Source organism: Ambystoma mexicanum, chromosome 5q, assembly GCF_040938575.1.
Source record: "Ambystoma mexicanum isolate Mex_15411 chromosome 5q, UKY_AmexF1_1, whole genome shotgun sequence".
NCBI lineage: Eukaryota > Metazoa > Chordata > Amphibia > Caudata > Ambystomatidae > Ambystoma > Ambystoma mexicanum.
The window spans coordinates 1,055,645,897-1,055,671,741 of NC_090933.1; the positions used below are offsets into that span (position 1 = coordinate 1,055,645,897).

The window sequence follows — 25,845 nt, forward strand, 5'->3', positions numbered from 1 at the left end:
TGAGAACACACCCGTTGGGTGGCCAAGTTTGTTTGTTTCTTCATCTCAGAGAAGTGAATGTATTGTTGGTTTGTGTGTTCAGAGGGACGAGGGCTGTATCTCAACTGGTGATGGTGTCTTGGGTTTGTGTTGTTGCCTTAAAAGAGTCATATCATGTTTGTACTGATTTCATCAATTCCTCAATTGTGAAATGTCTGAGTTTACAAAAATGTTCAAGTTCAGGTTTGAAGTTGTGTACTTACGAGCATTCCAGATATAAAGTATCTCTTATGCGAATGTGTGTCTGCACCACAATTTAATGCCTGCCTTATTTGGCATGGAATGCAAATCGGTAAACCATTTTACCCTCATGAAAGTATATGTCCCAATTTTACCCCATACAACAATGGATCAAAACATATTGAAAGTATCACCTACTTCATGGAAAACTAAAAAGATATGAATTCCGTATGCATAACTAACAAGTCCCTGTTTCAAAACTGTGCTGCCTTCATACATCACTAAAATGGCTCGTCATTGGAGCATGTGCCATGTTTCCAAAAGTGGATCACGTATTATAAACCTTAATAACTGTTCGCCGGGATGCCATATAGTTAACATTTACTTCCCTTTGCAATGAATGCTAAATCATGCTGAATGTTGCTGCCATAACCTGTTCCAAAAATGACTGCAGAGTGACTTCTAACTCACAAAGCATTGCATTCTGGCAAGAACACACTACAAAGTTCCCTCTGGCTTGTAATCATTCCCATAGTTTCCAGCTGGTGCCAGGACGCAAGAGTCACCTTCATGCATGTTTGACCTTTTAGTCAACAGGACTTTGCATGCTGGAATTTTCAGGTCCATACTTAGAAAAAATCAAAACTACAAGTCCCAGCATGCCAAGTGCAGTGTTCTAAAAAGTCAGGAATGGATGGAGGAGAGGCGAATGGCATGGGGACAGCGGACAACTATGTAATTGAATGATGGCATTAACTCCCAGGTCGTCGTACATTTGGGGCTTGTACAGCTGCCATTACACATGCTGTTCTTCATGTGACATGTATGACAACTGAGGAAAGACACACAGTCTCTGGCAACTCTTAAACTTAGACATTCCCCCATTTGCTTACCATAGCATGCAAAGTACTCTTTAGGGATGGGCTTTTTCACCCACTGCATAGAAGAATCATAAAAATCCAGTTCGTTTTCCAAATAACAAGAAGGAAAATGAATAAAAAAAATGAACATGTAATGCATTTTAATGCAGCTGATTGGTTGTATTCCTGAAAACCGGGGTGGATTTTACTATTCGTGGATTGACAAGCTCAACCCTAACTACTATATATACTTAGACTCTTAATTACTGGTAGCATGGTTGCTAACCTCCTACACTCAACACCCTAAATCAGTGGTCTTCAAACTTTTTAGGACTGGGCCCCCCCTGAGCCAAATGTGGGCAGGCCGGCCCCCTCCAAAAATGCCACATGGACAGTAAGTCCAAATGGCTCTGAACTATGACACGCTTTCACTACACCCTACTCGTAGTATAGTCCCTGGGCTCCCCCACCTACTCGGGAGGATAGCTCAGGGGCAACGTGCTCGCCTTGGAAGCAAGACCACACAGAGCCCCACAGGTTCGATCCCCAGGTCTGTGCTTAGAAACCGCTGGGTATTAAGCGTGTTATAAATATTATACCATATCATATCACTGTCTCTGGGCTCTTACATCCCACTCTTACCCAGTCCCTGGCCTCTTTCCACCCCACCACAGGCCCTGGGCTCTCCCCACCATGCCCCCACCACTATCCCATGGCTCCCGCCTTTCCTGCTCCCAGCACAGTCCCTGGGCTCCCCTACCATGCTCCCAGCACAGTCCCAGGGCCAGTGGCGGCAGGTGAATTTTTGATGTGGAGGGGCATAAATATTTCCCCCAGATATGCCATAGCGACCGAGCGTAGCGAGGGATCCTGAACCAATCAAGGGGGTTTACCCCCGTGAATTTATTTTTAAATAATGGGTTAAAATATTGCATTTTAGAGCATACTTTAAAAGAAAATTGGGTAAAAAGCCAAATAGTTTGTAATTAGCGCTGGTGGGCCCAGGAGGCAGGCATGATATTTTTTAGTGGACATCTATGATAGATGTCCAGTACAAAAATACCATCCCTGTCCCTTGGCCTCCACAGCACCTCAAAGGAGAACTGATTTTGCAAGGTGGGTAGGGGGATTGTACAACAACAGCATTTTTAAATGCCTTTGTTGTACAACTCCCACACTTGCCCCCCCCACACACACACACCAATCACTATAGTTCACATGAGCACCCATGACCATACACTCACTCATAACATAAGCATATACACATCAATGAACAGGAATCGGGAAGCAAGAGCTTCCTGGTTCCTGCACATGCATGCACAGGGGCTTGCACATGCGCAGGACTGTGTATGGGTGCTGGAATGCATGGGTGCTGAGCTGAAACGCCTCGCTCCAGGCTGCTCTGTCCGCATGTGCGAGGAGGAGGCGCTGGAGCTCCCCCTCGCATATACAGACATGCAATTCCCCAGCCAGCATTTCCAATGAGCTATGCAAGGCTTGTGAAGCAAAACGCCCCCAGCCTTGCATGGCTCAGTGAACATGTTCGGATGGGAACTGAACTGCCAAAGGGAAACACTCTTTCCCTTTGACAGTTCATCCAGCCCAGGAGCACTCTCTCAGCTGGAAAAAGCATCTGAGGGCGTGCTCAGTGCTTCACTGAGCTGGCTCCTCGGCTCCTCCATAATGGTTGAGGGGGCCACTGGGTCATGCTCCCTCGCCCATTATGGATGAGTCGCCAGGCTCGGACTGGCCTATAGGGCAATAGACCAATGCCGTACCAAAAATGCAAAATGCTAGTGTGTGCTCGTTTTTGGGTCAAAATAGGCCACTGTTTTGGCCAATGTGGGTCAGTTTAATGAGTTACTTCACTATGCAGCTAGTAGTTTTGGCCACTGTTGCTGAATAAATATTCTTTAAATATCACAATTTGCTTATATTTGAGCAAAAAATACCCCTTGGTGTACTATTCAAACAGTCTGCCACTAAAGGAATGAATTGCCATTTTTAACTGTGGGCCACTTTTTCATTGGTGCCCGGACAGTTTTAGCCTCCAGTCCGACCCTGTGAGCCGCCCCTGCCCATTTGCTCCCTTAACATTTTATTTTCTTAAACATGTTTTACATTTTTCTTTTTAACATTTCAGGCTGGGGTCTCGTGCCCCCCCACCTGGATTGGGGCCGTGCCCCCCTGGGTGGGGGCACCCCGCAGTTTGAAGACCTCAGCCCGAAACTCTTAAAAGTTTTGATTGCACTTAATAAGATTGCCCTTATCGAAAGAATTCCAACACAGGGCCTTGTGATCTAGAAACGAAACCTTTTCCTAACTGCAAAGATAGTCTTTTGTGCATAGATTAATTATACTAGGCCATGCATTACTCATTTTATCTTGCTTTACTATACTGGTAACAGCTAACATGGTATGTGTTGTTTAATGTTGTCATGTCAATGGTTTCTAAAATGCTTTTAATTTGCATTTGTTTCATTAACTAGGTCATTAACGTGTCATGTCTTTAACATTTCACTTAACTCATGTTTTAATTTCAGAGTCCTGTGTGTCTTTTTGTGTCGTGTTTTCCTCTTTCCATCTTCTTTAAATGTTTCTCCATTACCTATTAGTTGAAATCGATTAACATGCCTTGTTCTCTTTTGTAGTGCCAGCGCCAACAAGACTAAAATACAATGTTTTATCAGAAGACAGAATACAAATTTCATGGAAAGTCCCAAAGGGACCTTTTATGGGGATTAAGCTTCTCGTCACACCAAAATCAGGTAAGGCTTAATTAATGATATTGTCATGTACTTTAACACGTTGTTCTGTCAACATCTTTGAATTGTTGCTTCTGGCATTAAGAAAGACATATTCGATTGTTATAGCTAGCATTTTTTAATTCATTTTAATAATCAATGTTCAGTTCCAATCCATTTGTGTTGGTGTTATCCAAATGGAAGAGTAACTGGATCAGGAATCCACCTTTCCAAATGTTCTTTAAAAAAATAATAACCCTGAGAACTGTGAATGTGGCATTTCTTAGAACAGAAGTCTCCAACCTGTGGCTCCCCAGATGTTTTGGATTGGAATAACCATACTCCATAGCCAGTACAGTCTACCGTGTTAGTCCAAAACATCTGGGGAGCCAAAGGGTACAGACCAGGGTATAGACCCCTCCCTTAGAGTATCCAAGCACAATTCTGGCTAACACATCGTTAATAAGGGGGTCTTTAAACTATTGGAGTGCCAAATTCGACTTTATATTCAAGTCCACTTCTCATAGAAAAAATATTTAGAATTGGCTCATCAGTGTTTTTACCATCTACCCATGATGACCTGCGCTCTAATCTCAATTCCATTCTCATCCTTCTCAGCCTTTCCTCTGCCTTTGATACGTTCAATCATGCCACACTGATAAACAGGCTCCATGATACCCTTGGCATTGATACCCCCTTGTCCCCTGTTGATCTGTTTCTTCTCTTGGCATCGTGAAATTGGCCACCCTCTGTCATTCGGGCCCAGGTACCTGCTCACCTTGCCCCCCCTGCACTGCCCCCAGGCCACCCTCTGCACTAGGGTTCTGTATCTGTACCCATACAGTCCCCTCCCACGTTTCTTCTGCACTTATCAGATATACCTTTCTGACTAACTTTCACCTGCCACTTGCTGGCTGCACTACCATAGTTTATCGCCCTCATTTATTATTTATTTTATTTAATATTCATTTATGTTATCTCTCCTCTGGTCAGCACTTTCCACTGTCCCCTTGCATTCACTTTCCTCTGTTTCCCTTTTCCATGCACTTGTGCTTTCTTAAATGTCACTGGGCCTAGTAAGATCGCTGTTTTCTTTTTTGTTCTCCTTGTTCCCCTCCTTTTTTGCCTAGTCGCACTCTGAAATACTTGTGTACGAGCGCAACATAAATAAAATATTTCATTTCATGTGGCTCTGGACTGGTTGACCTCCTTCCTCTCGGACCGACCTTCTCCGGTTCAACTGGACACTTTTTTCTTCACCATCTCACTCTCCACCTGCAGAGTCCCTCGGCTCTATACTCTCGCCTTGGCTTTTTAGCATCTACCTGGCCCCTCTAGCCCATCTGATCTCCACCGTCTCTCCCAACTTCCAGTGTTATGCGGATGACACGCAGCTGTCCTTCTAACGTCCCTCTTCGGCCTCTCCCATTCCTGACTGCCTATCATATATTCAGGCATGGTGCACTGCTAATGATCTCTGCCTTAATGCCAGTAAGAAAGAGATGTTTCTCATTGGGGCATCTGCTTCCTCTTTCCCTCCCACATTCTGGCCGTCCTCCATGCACCCCTCAACCTCCTGTGAGGCAAAAAACCTTGGTGTCATCTTCGACTTATCTCTCTCCTTCTCTCCTCACATCACAGACCTTGCCAAGAAGGCCTACTTTCAGCTGCACCTCCCCAGAGGCATTCTCCCTTTCCTCACCTTCCCCCAAAAACCCATTGTCTCTAGAGATCTAGTTCTCTCCGGGTTGGACTACTGCAACAGCCTCTCCCTTAATCTGCCTAACTCCTCCCTTCGCCCCATACAACTCCAGAATAGGACTGTGAGCCTTATCCATGGCATCAAGTCCAGGGACTGCATCGCTCCAGCCCTAAACTCTCTGCACTGGCTCCCGGTGGCTGCGAGTATCAAGTTGAAGACCCTCTGTATCATCCACAAGGTTTTCTGGGGCCTGGGACACCTTCACACCCAACTCTCTATCCCTAAATACTTCCCTGCTAGACCCCTTTGTTCGTCTAGCTCTAACTCTCTGCAGATCAGACGCTGCTCCAAGCAGAGAGTGGTGTTAGATCTCTCTCCTCTGCAGGTGCCTCCCCCTGGAATGGCCTCCTTGCCCCTCTCAGACTTGAGCTGGATCTCCTTAAGATCTGGAAGAATCGCAAGATCTTCCTTTTCTCCTCCTTCCCTCTCCCCCTCCCCTGCTAATGCCCATGTCCGATTCTTGACTGGCTGCATGGTTCCCTCAGAGTCTTACAGGGCACCAGCCCCCCCACCCCCTTCATCAAGTCTACTCCTGCACTTGGTCACCCCTGACTCCCCCCTTCCCTTCCTCAACCTGCACTTGCCCTTCTGTGCCACTCCCATCGCACTCAGCTTGTGGACCTTCCTTCCTCTGCACCCTCTGCTTTCCACTAACTCTGTCCACCTGGTCTCCCTTGGCACTCGTTTTTCTCAAGAGTCCTGTCGTCCGGACTGGCACTTCCCCTTCCCCTCTACCCTGCACTTCCCTCTACTGCACTTGCACGGTCTGAATGTCACAAGTCCTAGTACGATTGTTTGTTTTGTCGTCCCTGTTTCCCCTAATCTCTTGTCTTGTTGCACCTCAAACAAATTGGGCCTGATTCACAGAGCGTTTTCCAATGGGAAAGTGCCATTATAAAACGCTTCTGTGAATCAGGCCCATTGTGTATAGGCACATTAATAAATACATTATTATTATTATTATTTTACTTCTGTGGTAACTGTGAGTGACAGCACTTTAGGCATAGCTCATTTTACCTCTTCCAACCAAACTACACCTTAATAGTTTTCCTTTTAAAATCTGGCAATTAGAACTGAATAGCACAGTACGTTCTGTATTAAACACGAACATGAAGTCACGCCGAATACTGTTGTAATTCAATGAACATGAAATCACATTCAACAGTGCTGCAATGGACTCAATCAGGAATTCACATCCGACATTTCTATAAAATGCACTCTACCAGGAATTCAAGTCGAACACTCTTATAGTTCACTTCAATATAAATTCACATCTGACACTGCTGTAATTCACTAAAACATAAAGTCATGCCTGACAAAATTGTAATTAACTTGAATATAAATGTACATCTGCCACTACTCTAATTCACTAAAACATGAATTCAAGTTGAACACTGCTGCATTTCACACAAGCATGATTTCAAGTTAAACACTGCTGAAATTCTCTCGAATATTAATTCTAGCTGGAGACTGCGGTAACATACTTGCCCATGTATTAAAGTCGTACACTGCTGTAGTTCACTTGAACATGACATCAAGTTGGACACCCCTGCAATAAGCAAAGTTGGGCTTTCCTCCAAGTCTCTCTTAAGGATGGGATTATGTCACATACCTCACATTTCATCTGAAACTCTTTGTGAACTTTCAAGTAGGAAAGATGTGTAGCTCTGCAGTTTCCTTCACGTTGCACTTTGGACTGCCACTTTTATATTTCTCGGTGGAAAGCACCGGTGAGCAATTGTATCAAAGCTGCACTTGCTATAATAAGCTAGAGCTGTGTATTCCTGGAAAGACTGGACACTACTCGCATGTCCTCAATTTCATAATCTAGTTGACCATTTATGTACTGGTTTTGAAAGTTCTTGGTTAAGAACATATAGCATCCTAATTTACCAGAAAGATTTCTTTTTCCGTCGAGAAGGGGTATACATAACATGTTTAAAACTCAAATGTATTAATATAATCTTCGGTTGGAAAAAAAATATTTTTAACAAAAAATATTTCAACTGTGCAAACATAGTGAGTTCTCCTTCAGTCCTCTCAGTAAATTGTTAATAGACTATAAGATGCTTTTTAAATTCACCCAGATATTGAAAACCACCAATTTTCTTATTTAAAGCTTAATCATCACAAATTCCTGTATCATCCAGACATTCCAGATCAAATGATTTGTAAATGCAAATGATATCCTTTGGACACAAAAGAAATCAATTATAGTCCCAGAGATCTACGGGAGTGATGGATATACCATTGCATTATTTTGTTATAACATCTTTTGTTGCCATGATCAATTATGAGTGTGTTCTGATCCCTAAATCTCAAACAAGTACTTGTAGTATTCTTTGTACATAGCAAGACTGATGTACCCTCTTAAGTATTTGGGCTTTCCTGTCCAGCACATTCCAGGATTCATTAGGCCAGGCCCAACACACGTGCAGTAAAGCCTATTTGGCCTCCTGTACAGATTGTATAAAAAGACACTGACATTGCAGAACATTCGGAATGTTTTTGATGCTAATGTTGTGTTTACTGAAAAATAATTCCGGCTTCATCGTAAAGTTGTTGTTTTTTTTACAAACAAAGCGTGATTTTCTTCATAAGTTGCATTCACTTATTTTACATTTATTTTCTCTTTTCTCTTTTTATCTGAAATGTCAAGAGAACGCTGAGTAGTGTGCAATTTACTTTTGTCAGCGAAATGAGACAAGTTGAAATTACTCAGTCTTATTGAAAAAGCCTACACTTCTGTGAAAACGGGACATATTACCTGTGGATGGCAACTGATTTTGAAAGGCTATGATGAATAATTTTTCATAATTTCTAGATGTTCAATGCCAAATCACAGGCCAAAGCATTCTGCTTTAACAGATCCAAGAAATTAAACAGGTGGGAAGGGAACTTGAGGGGGGAAAGCCCAGCATTGATGCAGGGAATGAGAGGGCTCCCCGTGCACATCTAGACCAATCATTACATCCGAGAAACACTTGAGCAGTCATTAATCACATCTTACAGTCAAACATAATCAAAGGTGTCCCAAGTTATAGGGATGGACCAGTCTTTGAATTCAATGGAATACCGCTAGCAGTATTTGACACTACACATCTCATCACGCAAAACTACAACTACAACTTTCAAGACACTCACTATGGAAGACCTCATGACACCCTAGCGTCCCTCAGGGCCATATCATACATGGACAAAATGCTCCCTGCCTCCCTACTCCAGACCCCTCTGATTGAAGCACTCTTCCCTTAACTGATGATCATCAACAGCTCCCTAAATCAAGGCACCTTCCCCTTGACCCTCAAGACTGGACTAATGCTCCTGCTTCTCAAGAAACCAACACTGGACCTGACAACCTCAGCAGATACCACCCCATCATCCATCTTTTCTTCCTAGGAAAGATCCTTGAGACAGCAGGAGCCTGCAACATCTTCAACACATCAAAGCTGACGACCTCCTTCAGTCCTACCAATCTGTCTTCAGACCCAGATGCAGCAGAGAAGTGGCAACCATCAAGGTGTTTGATGATGCTCTTAAAATCCTCGATGATGGCCATCCTTGTCTCCTTGTTCTCCTTGACCTCTCAGCAGCATTAGACACGGTAGACCACCAGATATCCACCCACAATCTACAACACTGCAGCAAGATCACCCTTAACTATTTCAAATCCTACTTTGCTAATCACCACCAGTTCATACAAATGGATTTCTCCAGATCACCAAATCTATCCACCGCATATGAAAACCCGCAAGGAGCCATTCTCTATCCTGTGATCTTCAATCTTTACATGCAACCGCTCTGAACCCTCCTCACTCCACACAGCATCCACATCCACCAATTTGTAGGTGACATGCAGCAATACCTTAAAATATCCAACATTGATGACATTCACAGGCTCAAGGCCTGCCTCACCATGATTCAGTCGTGGATGTACAGTACTTACCTGAAACTCAATCCCTCCAAGAACTCCTACTGCTGACCAACACCACCAAACACACTGACATCCAGACCCTTCTGTATGTTATGCATTTTGATAGCTTCACACCCTAGCAGCCCACCTGTGTCAACACCCTAGTGCTCGACATCAACAGACACCTCTCCTTTAAACAGCACACAGCAAGGAAGAGCCAAACTGCTTGGTTCCAACTTTCTCTCCTGTGGAAAATTAAGGCCTTCATCACAAAAAACAACTTCCATTTTGCTATCCAAGCCTTAGTACTCTCCCACCTGGATGGTGGCAATGCCCTGTTGGATGGTTTTCTGGTGACTGCCCTGGCACTCCTACAGAATGACTCAAAGGACTCTGCAAAATGTATCACATCACCACACCCTCATCGAATTGCACTGGCTTCCGCTGCAAGACCGAATCATCTTCAAATCCTTCTGCATCATCTCCTGTTGCCCTGACGTAACTAGGTTACCTCACTGCGAAAGACATGTGCAGGAAGGAACGAACAAGAAGACAGACCAAAGGCTCTGGAACCTCCTTCCCATCAATATCAGGCTCACCCCCTCCCTTTTACAGTTCAGGAAGGAGCTCAAGACTCTCCTCTTCAAGGAATGGCTCCTCCATAATACCGAGGTCCACACATGCTCAATTCCCCACCCTACCTGAGAGTGGGTGATCTGCTCCCCACGGTTTCCTCCTCTGGTTGCTTTTACATCCCTTGCTGCCAGATTGCCCACCCCCCCCCCTAGCCTGTTGCTAGCTTCCTGCTTCCTGTTTGCCTGATCACCTCATCTTGTTCTTCCCCCTATGATTGTAAAGTGCGCCATTGCTTCCCGATGCTCAGCTCGCTCTCAATAAATACCCTACTAACATTATTGATAGTGATAATATAACCAAAGTCTGTGTCTACAGCAATTACTGTTTTACAAAAACACAATCTTATTTTCCATGCTCTTTGACTCCCGATGTATGGCTTAGCCGAATGGTACTTTGTTCAGTGGGATTACTCGTTTCCAGACTCCATATTTATTATTAGGTCATTCAGGACATCTCTTGATATTGTAAACAGTGTATAACTATCCCCTTCAAATTCTGCGGTTTTCACATCAGAAAAAAAACACAGTGGCAGAGGGGGAGACATTGGCAAAATGCACAGAGAATATATTCCAGTCCTGAAGGCAAGTATGCCCGTTCCCCGTGACCTCTTCAGGTGCATCCTGGTCAGATCCAGCCTCCTTTACACATGTTCATTCATTTCGATCGTGTTCTAATTCGCCACCCGTGCACCCAAATAAAGTATGTAACACACCAGTATCTTCATAAGTGGCACATCATCCAATGTAACCTGGGCTGACTCGGAGCATGACTCTAATGCCAAGCAGATACTGGAAACAAACCAAGCCATGAGACGTCAACAAGTCAAACTGAGAAACACATTCTCTCCACCATGCTGCTGATGCCAGAGTCCTGGATGAGCCCAGAGGATCCCGCCGCCCTGCCGTGATCTATACCATCACCTTTCTTGTTCATCACTCCTTTGCTCACTGGCTAGGTTGGCAGTGGCACTATTAAAAACCCCATACATACATACTTTCCCTTTGGCTCATGCCTTGGGCTGGTTACTAGCATCAAGCATCTGAGTATATGTGGAGCCCCACAGAAGCTAGTTCCAAAATGTAGAGCCCCAAAAAAAACAGCATTCAGTGTGTAGTGTGCGGGAACAGATGGAGGCATCACACATGACATCAGGCCACTTGACGGGGATTCAGAGTGTGTTGAGTGCAGTGGAAAAGTACAGGGTGTCATTTGGAAAAGACATCACTTGCAAAGTAGGCAATAACAGAGATCAAAGTCAGTCCATAGACTAAGGTGCCGTAATATAAGAGCATTGTCTGACTCAGTGCCATATACCAGGTGGTGAAGGGGTAAGAGGTAGCACATATACTAGAGACAGGAACTGGAAGATATAACCCTATTTTGTAAGTCAGAACACGACTTTTCTCATTGAACTTAACACACTAAATATGAGGCTGTATTCTTCATTCACAATATCCGCTCAATGCCCCAATGTCATGTGTGATGCCTTCAGCCTGTTCCAGTGCTGCAAACTGAACTCTGGGATTTGTGGCCCTCTATAATCAACGGGAACATTGGAACTACAACTCCCACCCTGCCACGTTCAAAACCACTGAAGGCGCCGTGCATGACATGTACCAATTTGACAGCTATCTTTAACTACTAGAGGTGCACAATGGAAACATATATTCCTTGCCACAGGCAGAATCTGGATCAGGAGTGGCCAGTCTGTATTCAGGGTTCCACTTTAGGATGGGCTGGAGTCAGCCTGCTCTGTCTGTGTCAATGACAATAGTGTCTTGTACAGAATATTTGGGGAGTGGGCGGGGGGCTTAGGGTATTTCCCTTTTCTCAATAGAGCAGTCCAAGCAGCAACACACTGACTGTTCAAAGGCATGTCGACCACTCCATACTGAAGTCAGCGGTTATTCTCAGTCCTAGATCATTCTTAAATAAATGTATTTTCGCGATGTGGTTAGAGTCACCACCCAACGGCTACGACTTCCTGAGGTCAAAGAGTTTTTTCATTAGTGATGTTAACCCATGGCACCAGATCTAATATGCGTTTATTGCATGCTTAACTTCAAATATTTGTGCTCGTCTGCAAACAATCTAAGCACTGGAAACGTTAAGAATAGAAGCGCCATTGTAAGGAAAATCCATTTGAGGGTGAGAACATTTTGCATTTCACTCAGAAAGACCAACCTGCCAGCTTGAGGCTGGCCTCAAATACTGGTGGTCTTCCCCTGCCAGGGCTGTCTACCAGTGGATACACGGGTCCTTCTAACCTTTGGAAGAGTCACACTTGCCTCAGTGTGGTCAGCAGAGCAGCTTCCTAATGAATTCTCCATGAAAAGCCCAGAAAAAGAAGCATGCCACCGGGATCCGTGCTCCGCTCGCGCTGCCACCAGGATCCGTGCTCCACTCGCGCTGCCACCAGGATCTGTGCTCCACTCGCGCTGCCACCAGGATCCGTGCTCCACTCGCGCTGCAGCCAGGATCCGTGCTACACTCGCACTGCCGCCAGGATCCGTGCTCCACTCGTGCTGCCACTGGGATCCGTGCTCCTCTCGCGCTGCCACCAGGGTCCGTGCTCCACTCGTGCTGCAGCCAGGATCTGTGCTACACTCGCGCTGCCGCCAGGATCCGTGCTACACTCGCGCTGCCGCCAGGATCTGTGCTCCACTCGCGCTTCCACCAGGATCCGTGCTCCACTTGTGCTGCCACGAGGATCAGTGCTCCACTCGTGCTGCCGCCATGATCCATGCTCCACTTGTGCTGCCGCCAGGATCCGTCCTCCACTCGCACGGCCGCCAGGATCTGCACTCCACTCGCTCTGCCACCAGGATCCGTGCTCCACTCGCGCGGCTGCCAGGATCCACGCTCCACTCGCGCTGCCACCAGGAGCCGGGCTCCACTCGCGCTGCCACCAGGATCTGTGCTCCACTCGCCCTGCCGCTTTTTCTGCATGCTTCTTTAGTGCTTCAGGGTTTGGCATGAGCGGTTTTCGTGTGCTCCGTCCATGCAGGGGAGACCCCTGAAACCACCACTCCCCTCCCTCCTTTACAAGCTCCTATGTGCAGGGGTAACACCGCCAATCCACCCCACCAATACTCCCACGAAATGCTGCAAAAGCTGCAACCTTCCACAGCCCCTCGGCATTCTGCCAGCATTTCCAGAATTCACCACCCCCATGCCTTCTTCCCTTGCACCGGCTCACCCCTCAGCCACATGGAGTGTACATTCGGGTACTTGCTTCTGATATACCGCTGCACTTATCCCACTATGGGCTGAGAAAGCACCCTTCCTATTTGGGACATGTGTAATTTGCGGGAAAGTGCATGGCGGGAAGTGGGGCACAATGCGTCACTATCATGTAGCCATGAATAATGTCATCAAAAGCACACTGTTATTATATGGCTACTGTTGAAAGCTACTATAAACAAAACATTGAATTACAGATGGGTAGCTATCAACTTGTCCAACTTCGGGCCTCGAGGGTTGGAATCCTGACGGGTTTTCAGGATATCCCTCCATGCATGAGAAAAAATGTGCATACATTTAAAGTCATTGTATACAAATTTATTTCATGAATATTAATGAGGGGTATCCTGAAAACCCAACATGGAATATACCACTCAGGCTTTCAACAAGAGTAAGGTGTCCATTATCTAAGATGTCACCTATGTACAGCGCTCTGTTGCCTCCCAGCTAGGTTTGAGTTTTAATAAATCTCATACATGCATGTCACTCAGAACCTCTTGCTGGAACATACCCCAGAGCTGATAACTACCCACTCCATGAGTTGTTTATTGTGGCTGTCAATAGAAGTATGCCCCACCAGGCCCTAGGTCATTTGAACAGAATTGTACTGGAGATTTAAACAGTCTGATTGGTCAAGAGTTAAGCATATACACTGTTACATATCCTTTTGCATTCCAACAAATAGTCTTTGCCAGTTGGTAAACTCTCTTGGGTTTACAGCGCTCTCCTGGTGTCAAAGAAACCTGTGTTATTGCATTGGAAGAGCGATGTTAGACCTACTGTTGACGACTGGCTTCATAGCCGGTCGCTCCTCTGCGGCAGGGCGAGAGTGTCCTTCCAACGCAAGCAATGACTTGATAAGTACACAGCCATTTGGATTTGTACGTTTAGCCCCAACCCCACCACCCCCTTTTTTGTTTTTGTTTTTTATCATTTTTCATTTTTCTGTACAATCAATAAAAAAAAGTGTTAAAAAAACAAACAAACGTATCGTGTTGCACCTGCGAACATTCTGATTTCGATGAAGGACATACAATGAAATAAAATGTGTGGCGCCACACTGCACCGATGACGGCATGCACAGTTTTCTTTCACACCACATTTATATAACGCTTTTGATTTTGATTTCTCTGGGGTTTTTTAGGTGGAAAAACAAACCAGCTCACCCTGAAGCCCACTGCGACCAGGGCGATCATCCAAGGCCTTGAGCCCGATCAGAGCTACCTGGTGCAGGTGCTGGCATTTGATGAGGATGGAGATAGCAGGCCGACCCAAGGGCATTTCAGAAGTATGTACCTGTGCTTGCATGACACCTGCCATCAGCTTCTAGACTTCCCTGCTGCAGCTCTTGCCTGCATTTCTGCCCACCTTCATATGCCAATGTAATGCGGTCCATGGCGTGCTTTTATGTGCCATCACAGGATGTGCTCCCTCGAGCATTGCAGTGTTGTTTGCATAGGTCCATCTGTGTATTCACTGAATTTGAAGCGACATCACATAGCATCATTGTTCCTAAGTACACTACGAAAACTATGGTTACGATATAACTATAATGTGATATACCTTGCATACAAGAATGGATCACCCTATGTAGCGTTAATATCGGTGTGTATAGGTCCATATTACCAAATTACTGTGAATGCAAGCAGACGTCCAAGGCCAAATGATAATGATGTGTTATTATATAGCACTTACGCTTAAGCGCTTTGTACAGAACAAATATACCTACAATATCACCCAACCTGTGTTAGTACTCATTTATCGACCTCAGAAGGATGAAAGGCTGAGTTGAGGTGTTTAAGAACAGACTAAATCAGTGACTCACCCCATGGTGTGTGCCTGAAATAAACATTGAATGAGCCTAGCAATTATTGTATATAATTTCAGAAAGACACATTATTTGTTATTCCTATTCTTTCTTATTTAGGGTAAGTGTTGCACTTGTGGAACACCCGGTTTTTTAAAGTGGCCTGAGCAAGAAAGCCAGCCACTCCAGAAACAAAGAGCCACATTTTAAAAAAGAAAAAAAAGATTAAAAAAAAGCAATCTTTTTTTAGGGGTAGCAAGGGAGACCACAAGGGTAGCAAGGGAGACATCAGGGGTCGCGACCCCTGATGACCCCCAAATGACATCCCTGGCTCTCGGAGACCCCAGGATAACAAGACACATAAGAAGGCAGCAGGCCCTAACAGAAGTCGCTATCCTAGCTATTACCCTTACTTACCTTTATATACAAGTATCTCAGTGGGATTAATGCACATAAAATCTTTTAGGATTGAAATGTCGTACAATAAGCGTAACAATTGTACAACGAAAATGTAATATTACTTCTTGGAACTAATGTTCACATTTTAATTTGCCTTAGTATGTGCATACTTCTTAAATTCCTTAAAATAGGTCCTACGTGAACAGACTCTTATGACCTATTTCATATGTTTCTAAAGTAAACCCCTCCAGTCAAAGCACAATTATGGGGTGCACCCACTTGCTCTTTAAAACTGTTCATGAGTAATAATTTCAATATTTTACCAAAAAAAAGCAGGAGACAATTTGAAAGAAAATAATTTGCAAATGTACCTGATAGAATGTAAATGAAAGACATGTTGAGCATGCCAGTGAGGTTACTTCAGATCTCATGGACCTCTTCAAAGGTGTGAGACTCTTCAGGTTGCTGTGCTAGTTTCCATGGAGACCTTCCAGAGGCGATCCCACACATCCAAGCATGTTACCCCAGCACCCGGATCTAACACACATACCCTCCAATACTACCACAGTACACGTAGCTTTTTACTCCGACAAGCACAGAGTTGGACACTCAGGAGGGGGACACAGACAGATTGATGGGAGTTTCCCCAGAAGCTAATGCCAAGCAGTCGCAATCTTGCCATTCAGCTTTCTGCTTGACTTAGCTCTGGGGCTAGACACTCCCAGGCATATTGTACAGGTAGAACTTCCCTGGTTTTCAATGGTCCTATTTAGTCCTGCTGGCAAGGTGCCCAACGCAAGGTAGTAAGAAGGAATGCAGGCTCTGCACAGAGCATTAATCGATGCCAGTGGCCCTATTCACACACAATTGGATATCCGATTACATATGGATTCCACTCGGGCCTTCCCATTTCGGGTAGTTTCAATGGTGGTGGTTACCAAATCATTAAGAAGTAACCCACCCACCAGTAGTCCCCGAGCTCACACCAGTACGCACCACGTTCACACGAAAATAACGTGATACATTAAAGAAAGCCCAGAGAATCAGCTAAATGGTGTTAGAATTCTTCCACAAATACTATAAATGCAGCCACATAGACTTAAATATGTATAGTGTGAAGGATCGAAGGGCCAGGAAAGAAAGGGCATAGGTATTTAAATACACAAGGGGGATACACACAATATATCGGACAACCTATGTCAAAGGGGGAGCAGAGACAGAACAAATGCTCAGGAGATAGGATCGAGTGATTGCGAATCGAGAGGAATATTGGGAAGTTCCTCAGATACAGTTGGATGTACATAGAACTGCCACCCAATAGGTTTTATGGACTCAAATCATTAACTGCATTTTAGAAACCGGGAGCATTACAGCAAAGGTTGAGATCAAGACCTAGGAAATTGGCACGCGGTACACTGGGAGATTGGTAGAGTGGAAAGACTAGGAGGTTCTTGCCTTCTCTGGAGTTCCAGGTATCTACACAATGACTTAGCACTACAACTGCTCAGTTCAGATGAGGTATTAGAAACTAGCCTTCCATACAACTCCCTGGATAATTATTGCAACAGTCGCCCGGGCAAGAAGGCTGCAAACCATCTGAACATGACTTCAGCGATAGCCTAGAATCCACCGGTAACGCAATGCAGAACTGAAGAGTTTACGAGGAAAGGAGAAGCAGCTCCCAAAGCAGGGCAGATGAGGGAATAGATTAAATGATGAATAATGCATTTCCAGTTATGTTATCTGCAATACAGATATGGCTGTTGTGGGGACTGCCGTGTATGAGCAAAGTAACTTAAATGATCTTGTTTTCAGTGCAAAGTAACAGAGGAACATTGCAATGAGTATACAAATACACGTATCCTATAATATACATATATATATATATTCAGTAAAAAAACCTTGTTAAAGGGACGTTATGGTTAAGTTGCCCTACTAAAAACCTATGAAATTCAGTGAAAAAACGTTGTTAAAGGGACCTTATGGTTAAGTTGCGCTACTAAAAACCTATGAAATTCAGTGAAAAAACTTTGTTAAAGGGACGTTATGGTTAAGTTGCGCTACTAAAAACCTATGAAATCCAGTAAAAAACTTCGTTAAAGCGATGTTATGGTTAAGTTGCGCAAATAAAAACCTATGAAATTCAGTAAAAAAACTTTGTTAAAGGGACGTTATGGTTAAGTTGTGCTACTAAAAACCTATGAAATTCAGTGAAAAAACGTTGTTAAAGGGACGTTATGGTTCCAAGTAAAACCGAAAAACCCTTGAAATTCGCCAGTTATGGTAAGCTAAGCAACCGTAACTCGCGCCACCACCGTGCACTGCTAAGCCTAACACCCAGGACATCAAAGATGACATCACAAATGTCATTGATGACATCACTGATAACATCACATGTGCATTTACCTTTCATGAAAAGTCTGTACAAGAAATTCTTAGTGTAATGTTAATAAAAAAAGTGTCAAAGATTATTGGAATAAATATCAAGTGCTAATCAGTGCATTAAGCTATGCATTGATATAAATAGCATTCTATTATTAACTTCAATCCAGTACACTAAGGTACTCATGTAGAAACATAGGCATTGTGTGCAGCATACATGATGGAGGTGCAATATTCATAAGCTTGCCATGTTGAATAGTGAAATGATAACTATTTTCATATTAGAGTTTTGCGTACAGTGAAACTTGTGATAAGTAGGTAATAAAACCCACTTACTACATAATTGCATTACTATAGAAAAATCACAAAGAGACAACACCACATACACATATGAATATATACAAGGGAATTGAAGTAAGAAAAAAAAGAGCAATAGTAGCAGAAAGTGTTCATAACCTAACTGATTACCTTTATGCAGCAAAATGATTGCTCTGTTTCAAAGCTGTTACTTACCCTATCTATATATATCACATGATGTGTCTGGACCCTAAGGAAAATAGTGTGAGTACAACATATACAAATATGAGCATATCGCCGGTCAAGTGGCACAGCGAGTAGAGCGCTCGCTTTGACATCAGTGCAGAGCCTGCAAACGCAGGTTTGAATCCCGGCAGCGCCAAACTCAGCGTTTCATCCTTCCGAGATCGATAAATGAGCACCACACACCGTGGGTAATAATAAGCAGCACTCAGATACCTGAGGGTTCGTAGCGCTATATAAATGCCAAATTATTATTATTATACAGGGAAAGTACAGTAATAAAAAAACATCAAAAGTATCAGAAAGTGCTGATAAATCTACTGATAATTTTAATGCACAAAAAGGATTGCTGTCTTTCAAGGTTCTGTCTTCCCCTATGTATATGTTTCATATGATATGACTTGACCCTAAGGGAATTATTGTAAGAACATACTTGAAGGATAAGTCTACAAATACAGTACATTTACAATTTTTAGTTCCTGACTGTTACTAAAGAAAATCATGTGGCCTAGATATGTCAGGAAAGGAAAAAAGGGGGAGTCAGACATGTGATGTCATCAGTGATGTCATCAATGACATTTGTGAGGTCATCTTTGATGTCCTGGGTGTTAGGCTTAGCAGTGCACGGTGGTGGCACGAGTTATGGTTGCTTAGCTTACCATAACTGGGGAATTTCAAGGGTTTTTCGGTTTTACTTGGAACCATAAAGTCCCTTTAACAAAGTTTTTTCACTGAATTTCATAGGTTTTTAGTAGCGCAACTTAACCATAACGTCCCTTTAACAACATTTTTTTATTGAATTTCATAGGTTTTTAGTAGCGCAACTTAACCATAACGTCCCTTTAACAACGTTTTTTCACTGAATATCATAGGTTTTTAATAGCACAACTTAAGCATAACGTCCCTTTAACAAAGTTTTTGTACTGAATTTCATAGGTTTTTAGTAGTGCAACTTAACCATAACGTCCCTTTAACAAAGTTTTTTTACTGAATTTCATAGGTTTTTATTAGTGCAACTTAACCACAAAGTCACTTTAACACATTTTTTTTACTGAATTTCATAGTGTTTTATTAGTGCAACGTAACCATAACGTCCTTTTCAATGGAGGAAGACCACTAGCATCCTAGGTTCTCAAAGTGGGAACCCGGGGTGGTAAAAAAAAGATCTTTCTTCCCAAACCGGGACGCCAAAGGCAGGCGTCCCGGTGTAGGAAGGAAAATCTTTTACCAAGATGGACACCAGGGAAAGGGAAGGCGGGGTGTATAAAGAGAACACAACAGGGCATCGGTGGGGGGTCGGGAAGACCAGGATAGAGACACGGGGCATGAGTGGGGGGTAACACGAGGGAGACACAGGGCATGAGCGGGGGGGGAGAAGGAAGACACGGGGCATGAGCAGGGGGTGGGAGGTACAGGAGGGAGTCACGGGCCATGAGCGGGGTGAACAGGAGAGACACGGGGCATGAGCGGGGGTAGGGCAAGTTGGGGCCCCCACCCCCGCTCATGCCCCGTGTATACCATGTTCCAATAGGGCAGACACGGGGCATGAGCGGGGAGTGGGGGTGGAAAGAAGGGAGGCATGGGGCATGAGCGGCGGGTTGGGGGGGGGGAAAGGAAGACACGGGGCATGAGCGGGGGGGGAAAGAAGGGAGACACGGGGCATGAGCAAGGGGTGGGGGGGAAAGAAGGGAGACACGGGGCATGAGCGGGGGTGGAGGGGAAAGAAGGGAGACACGTGGCATGAGCGGGGGAAAGAAGGGAGACACGGGGCATGAGCGGGGAGTGGGGTGGGAAGAAGGGAGACACGGGGCATGAGCGGGGAGTGGGGTGGGAAGAAGGGAGACACGGGGCATGAGCGTGGGGTGGGGGGGAAGAAGGGAGACAGGGGGCATGAGCGGGGGGTGGGGGGGTAAGAAGGGAGACACGGGGCATGAGCGGGGGGTGGGGGGAAAGAAGTGAGAGATGGGCCATGAGCGGGGGGGAAGAAGGGAGACACGGGGCATGAGCAGGGGGGTGGGGGGTAAGAAGGGAGACACAGGCATGAGTGGGGGGTGGGGGGAAAGAAGGAAGACACAGGGAATGAGCGGGGCGTGTGGGGGAAGAAGGGAAACACGGGGCATGAGCGGGGGGTGGGGGGGAAAAAGCGAGACACGTGGCATGAGCGGGGGGTAGGGGGAAGAAGGAAGACACGGGGCATGAGCAGGGGGTGGGAGGGGTAAGAAGGGAGACACGGGGCATGAGCGGGGGGCGGGGGGGAAGAAGGGAGACACGGGGCATAAGCGGGGGTGGGGGGGAGAAGGGAGACACGGGACATGAGCGGGGGGGTGGGGGCGTGAAGAAGGGAGACACGGGGCATGAGCGGGGGTGGGGGGGAGAAGGGCGACACGGGGCATGAGCGGGGGGTGGGGGGGAGAAGGAAGACACGGGGCATGAGCGGGGGGTGGGGGGTGGAAAGAAGGGAGACACGGGGCATGAGTGGGGGGTGGGGGGAGAAGGGAGACACGGGCATGAGCGGGGGTGGGGGGGAAAGATGGGAGACACGGGGCATGAGCGGGGGTGGGGGGAAAGAAGGGAGACACGGGGCATGAACGGGGGTGGGGGAAAGAAGGGAGACACGGGGCATGAGCGGGGGGTGGGGGGGAGAAGGAAGGCACGGGGCATGAGCGGGGGTGGGGGGAAGAAGGGAGACACGGTGCATGAGCGGGGGGTCAGGGGGAAAGAAGGAAGACACGGGGCATGAGCAGGGGGGTGGGGGGGAAGAAGGGAGACACGGGGCATGAGCGGGGGGCGGGGGGGAGAAGGGAGACACGGGGCATGAGCGGGGGTTGGGGGGAAGAAGGGAGACACGGGGCATGAGCAGGTGGGTGGGGGGAAGAAGGGAGACATGGGGCATGAGCGGGGGGCGGGGGGGAGAAGGGAGACATGGGGCATGAGCGGGGGTTGGGGGGAAGAAGGGAGACACGGGGCATGAGCGGGGGTTGGGGGGAAGAAGGGAGACACGGGGCATGAGCAGGTGGGTGGGGGGAAGAAGGGAGACACGGGGCATGAGCGGGGGGTGGGGGGGAGAAGGGAGACACGGGGCATGAGCGGGGGTTGGGGGAAGAAGGGAGACATGGTGCATGAGCGGGGGGTGGGGGGGCAAAGAAGGAAGACACGGGCATGAGCGGCGGTTGGGGGGAAGAAGGGAGACACGGGGCATGAGCGGGGGGTGGGGGTACAGGAGGGAGACACGGGGCAAGAGCGGGGCATGGGGTGTACAGGAGGGAGACACGGGGCATGAGCGGGGGTGGGGGGGAAGAAGGGAGACACGGGGCATGAGCAGGGGGTGGGGGGAAGAAGGAAGACACGGGGCATGAGCGGGGGGTGGGGGGCGGAAAGAAGGGAGACACGGGGCATGAGCAGGGGGTGGGGGGAGAAGGGAGACACAGGCATGAGCGGGGGTGGGGGGGAAAGATGGGAGACACGGGGCATGAGCGGGGGTGGGGGGAAAGAAGGGAGACACGGGGCATGAACGGGGGTGGGGGGAAGAAGGGAGACACAGGGCATGAGCAAGGGGTGGGGGGAAGAAGGGAGACATGGGGCATGAGTGGGGGGTGGGGGGGAAAGAAGGAAGACATGGGGCATGAGTGGGGGGTGGGGGGAAAAGAAGGAGACACAGGGCATGAGCGGGGGTTGGGGGAAAGAATGGAGACACGGGGCATGAGCGGGGGGTGGGGGGGAGAAGGAAGGCACGGGGCATGAGCGGGGGCTGGGGGTGGAAAGAAGGGTGACACGGGGCATGAGCGGGGGTGAGGGGGAGAAGGGAGACACGGGGCATGAGCGGGGGGTGGGGGGAAGAAGGGAGACACGGTGCATGAGCGGGGGGTCAGGGGGAAAGAAGGAAGACACGGGGCATGAGCAGGGGGGTGGGGGGGAAGAAGGGAGACACGGGGCATGAGCGGGGGGCGGGGGGGAGAAGGGAGACACGGGGCATGAGCGGGGGTTGGGGGGAAGAAGGGAGACACGGGGCATGAGCAGGTGGGTGGGGGGAAGAAGGGAGACATGGGGCATGAGCGGGGGGCGGGGGGGAGAAGGGAGACATGGGGCATGAGCGGGGGTTGGGGGGAAGAAGGGAGACACGGGGCATGAGCGGGGGGTGGGGGGGAGAAGGGAGACACGGGGCATGAGCGGGGGTTGGGGGAAGAAGGGAGACATGGTGCATGAGCGGGGGGTGCGGGGGAAAGAAGGAAGACACGGGCATGAGCGGCGGTTGGGGGGAAGAAGGGAGACACGGGGAATGAGTGGGGGGCGGGGGGGAGAAGGGAGACACGGGGCATGAGCGGGGGTTGGGGGGAAGAAGGGAGACACGGGGCATGAACCGGGGGTGGGGGGGAGAACACGGGGCATGAGCGGGGGTTGGGGGAAGAAGGGAGACACGGTGCATGAGCGGGGGGTGGGGGGGAAAGAAGGAAGACACGGGCATGAGCGGCGGTTGGGGGGAAGAAGGGAGACACGGGGCATGAGCGGGGGGTGGGGGTACAGGAGGGAGACACGGGGCATGAGCGGGGGTGGGGGGGAAGAAGGGAGACACGGGGCATGAGCAGGGGGTGGGGGAAGAAGGAAGACACGGGGCATGAGCGGGGGGTGGGGGGTGGAAAGAAGGGAGACACGGGGCATGAGCAGGGGGTGGGGGGAGAAGGGGTGGGGGGAAAGATGGGAGACACGGGGCATGAGCGGGGTGGGGGGAAAGAAGGGAGACACGGGTCCTGAGCGGGGGGTGGGGGGGAAGGAAGGCACGGGGCATGAGCGGGGGCTGGGGGTGGAAAGAAGGGTGACACGGGGCATGAGCGGGGGGTGGGGGGGAGAAGGGAGACACGGGGCATGAGCGGTGGGTGGGGGGAAGAAGGGAGACACGGTGCATGAGCGGGGGGTCAGGGGGAAAGAAGGAAGACACGGGGCATAAGCAGGGGGGTGGGGGGGAAGAAGGGAGACACGGGGCATGAGCGGGGGGGAGAAGGGAGACACGGGGCATGAGCGGGGGTTGGGGGGAAGAAGGGAGACACGGTGCATGAGTGGGCGGTGGGGGGGAAAGAAGGAAGACACGGGCATGAGCGGGGAGGTGGGAGGCAGAAGGAAGACATGTGGCATGAGTGGGGGGTGGGGGGTACAGGAGGGAGACACGGGGCAAGAGCAGGGGGTGGGGGGTACAGGAGGGAGACACGGGGCATGAGCGGGGGGTGGGGGAGGAAGAAGGGAGACACGGGGCATGAGCGGGGGGTGGGGGAGAAGAAGGGAGACACGGGGCATGAGCGGGGAGGTGGGGGGCAGAAGGGAGACACGCGGCATGAGCGGGGGGTGGGGGGAAGAAGGGAGACATGGGGCATGAGCGGGGGGTGGGGGGTAAAGAAGGGAGACACGGGGCATGAGCGGGGTGTGGGGGGAAGAAGGGAGACACGGGGCATGAACGGGGGGTGGGGGGAAGAAGGGAGACACGGGGCATGAGCAGGGGTTGGTGGGGGAAGGGGAAGACACGGGGCATGAGTGGGGGGTGGAAAGAAGGGAGACACGGGGCATGAGCAGGGGGTGGGGGAGAAGGGAGACATGGGCATGAGCGGGGGGTGGGGGGGAAAGATGGGAGACACGGGGCATGAGCGGGGGTGGGGGGGAAAGAAGGGAGACACGGGGCATGAACGTGGGTGGGGGGGAAGAAGGGAGACACGGGCCTGAGCGGGGGGTGGGGGGGAGAAGGAAGGCACGGGGCATGAGCGGGGGCTGGGGGTGGAAAGAAGGGTGACACGGGGCATGAGCGGGGGGTGGGGGGAGAAGGGAGACACGGGGCATGAGCGGGGGGTGGGGGGGAAAGATGGGAGACACGGGGCATGAGCGGGGGTGGGGGGGAAAGAAGGGAGACACGGGGCATGAACGTGGGTGGGGGGGAAGAAGGGAGACACGGGCCTGAGCGGGGGGTGGGGGGGAGAAGGAAGGCACGGGGCATGAGCGGGGGCTGGGGGTGGAAAGAAGGGTGACACGGGGCATGAGCGGGGGGTGGGGGGAGAAGGGAGACACGGGGCATGAGCGGGGGGTGGGGGGGAAGAAGGGAGACACGGGGCATGAGCGGGGGGAGAAGGGAGACACGGGGCATGAGCGGGGGTTGGGGGGAAGAAGGGAGACACGGTGCATGAGTGGGTGGTGGGGGGGATAAGGGGAGAGACACCCGGGGAATAAGCAGGGGGTGTAGGGGAGAGACACGCAGGGCATGAGTGGGGGGGTGGGGGGCGAAGGGGAGAGACACATGGGCCATGAGCGCGGAGGGCGGGGGAGGGGAGAGACACGGTGCATGAGCGGGGTGTGGGGGGGAGGGTCGAGACACAGGGCATGAGCGGGGGATGGGGGGATTTGAGAGACACGGGGCATGAGTGGGGGTGGGGGGAAGGGGAGACACACGGGGCATGAGCGGGGGTGGGGGGAGGGGAGAGACACACAGGGCATGAGTGGGGGGTGGGGGGAGGGGAGAGACACACGGGGCATGAGCGGGGGGTGGGGGGAAGGGGAGAGACACACAGGCCATGAGCGGCGGGTGGGGGGGAGGGGAGACACACAGGGCATGAGCGAGGGGTGGGGGGAAGGGGAGAGACACACGGGGCATGAGCGGGGGGTGGGGGAGGGGAGAGACACACAGGGCATAAGCGGGGTGTGGGGGGGAGGGGAGAGACACACGGGGCATGAGCGGGGGGTGGGGGTAAAGGGGAGACACACGGGGCATGAGCGGGGGGTGGGGGGAAGGGGATATACACAAGGGGCATGAGCGGAGGGTGGGGGGAAGGGGAGAAACACACGGGGCATGAGCTGGGGGTGGGGGGGACAGGGGAGACACGGGCCATGAGCAGGGGTGGGGGAACAGGGGAGAGACACATGGGGCATGAGCGGGGGGTTGGGGGGAGGGGGAGAGACACACGGGGCATGAGCGGGGGGTGGGGGATAGGGGAGAGACACACGGTGCAAGAGCGGGGAGCGGGGGGGAAGGGGAGAAACACACGGGCATGAGCGAGGGGTGGGGGGAAGGGGAGAGACACACGGGGCATGAGCGGGGGGCGGGGGATAACAGGGGAGACAGGTCATGAGCAAGGGGTGGGGGGAGGGGAGAGACACACGGGGCATGAGCAGGGGGGTGGGGGGAGGGGAGAGACACACGGGGCATGAGCGGGGGGTGGAGGCGAGAGACACACGGGGCATGATCGGGGGGTGGGGGGTAAGGGGAGCGACACACGGGGCATGAGCGGGGGGTGGGAGGAAGGGGAGAGACACCGGGGGAATGAGCAGGGGGTGTAGGGGAGAGACACACGGGGCTTGAGCGGGGGGTG

General features: G+C 49.6%; 1 protein-coding gene across 3 annotated transcripts in view; it reads left to right on the plus strand.

Moving 5' to 3' along the window:
• COL14A1 (collagen type XIV alpha 1 chain) overlaps positions 1-25,845 on the plus strand; it is a 699,289-nt gene that overhangs the window by 84,101 nt on the left and 589,343 nt on the right. For 2 of the 3 annotated variants that reach the window (XM_069621559.1, XM_069621558.1), the window contains exons 3-4: positions 3,731-3,847; positions 14,522-14,665. The exons of the other annotated variant lie outside the window; for it this stretch is intronic. In XM_069621559.1, coding sequence (XP_069477660.1) covers positions 3,731-3,847; positions 14,522-14,665 — 261 coding nt within the window. The remainder of the gene's footprint in view (positions 1-3,730; positions 3,848-14,521; positions 14,666-25,845) is intronic. 3 annotated transcript variants of the gene reach the window in all.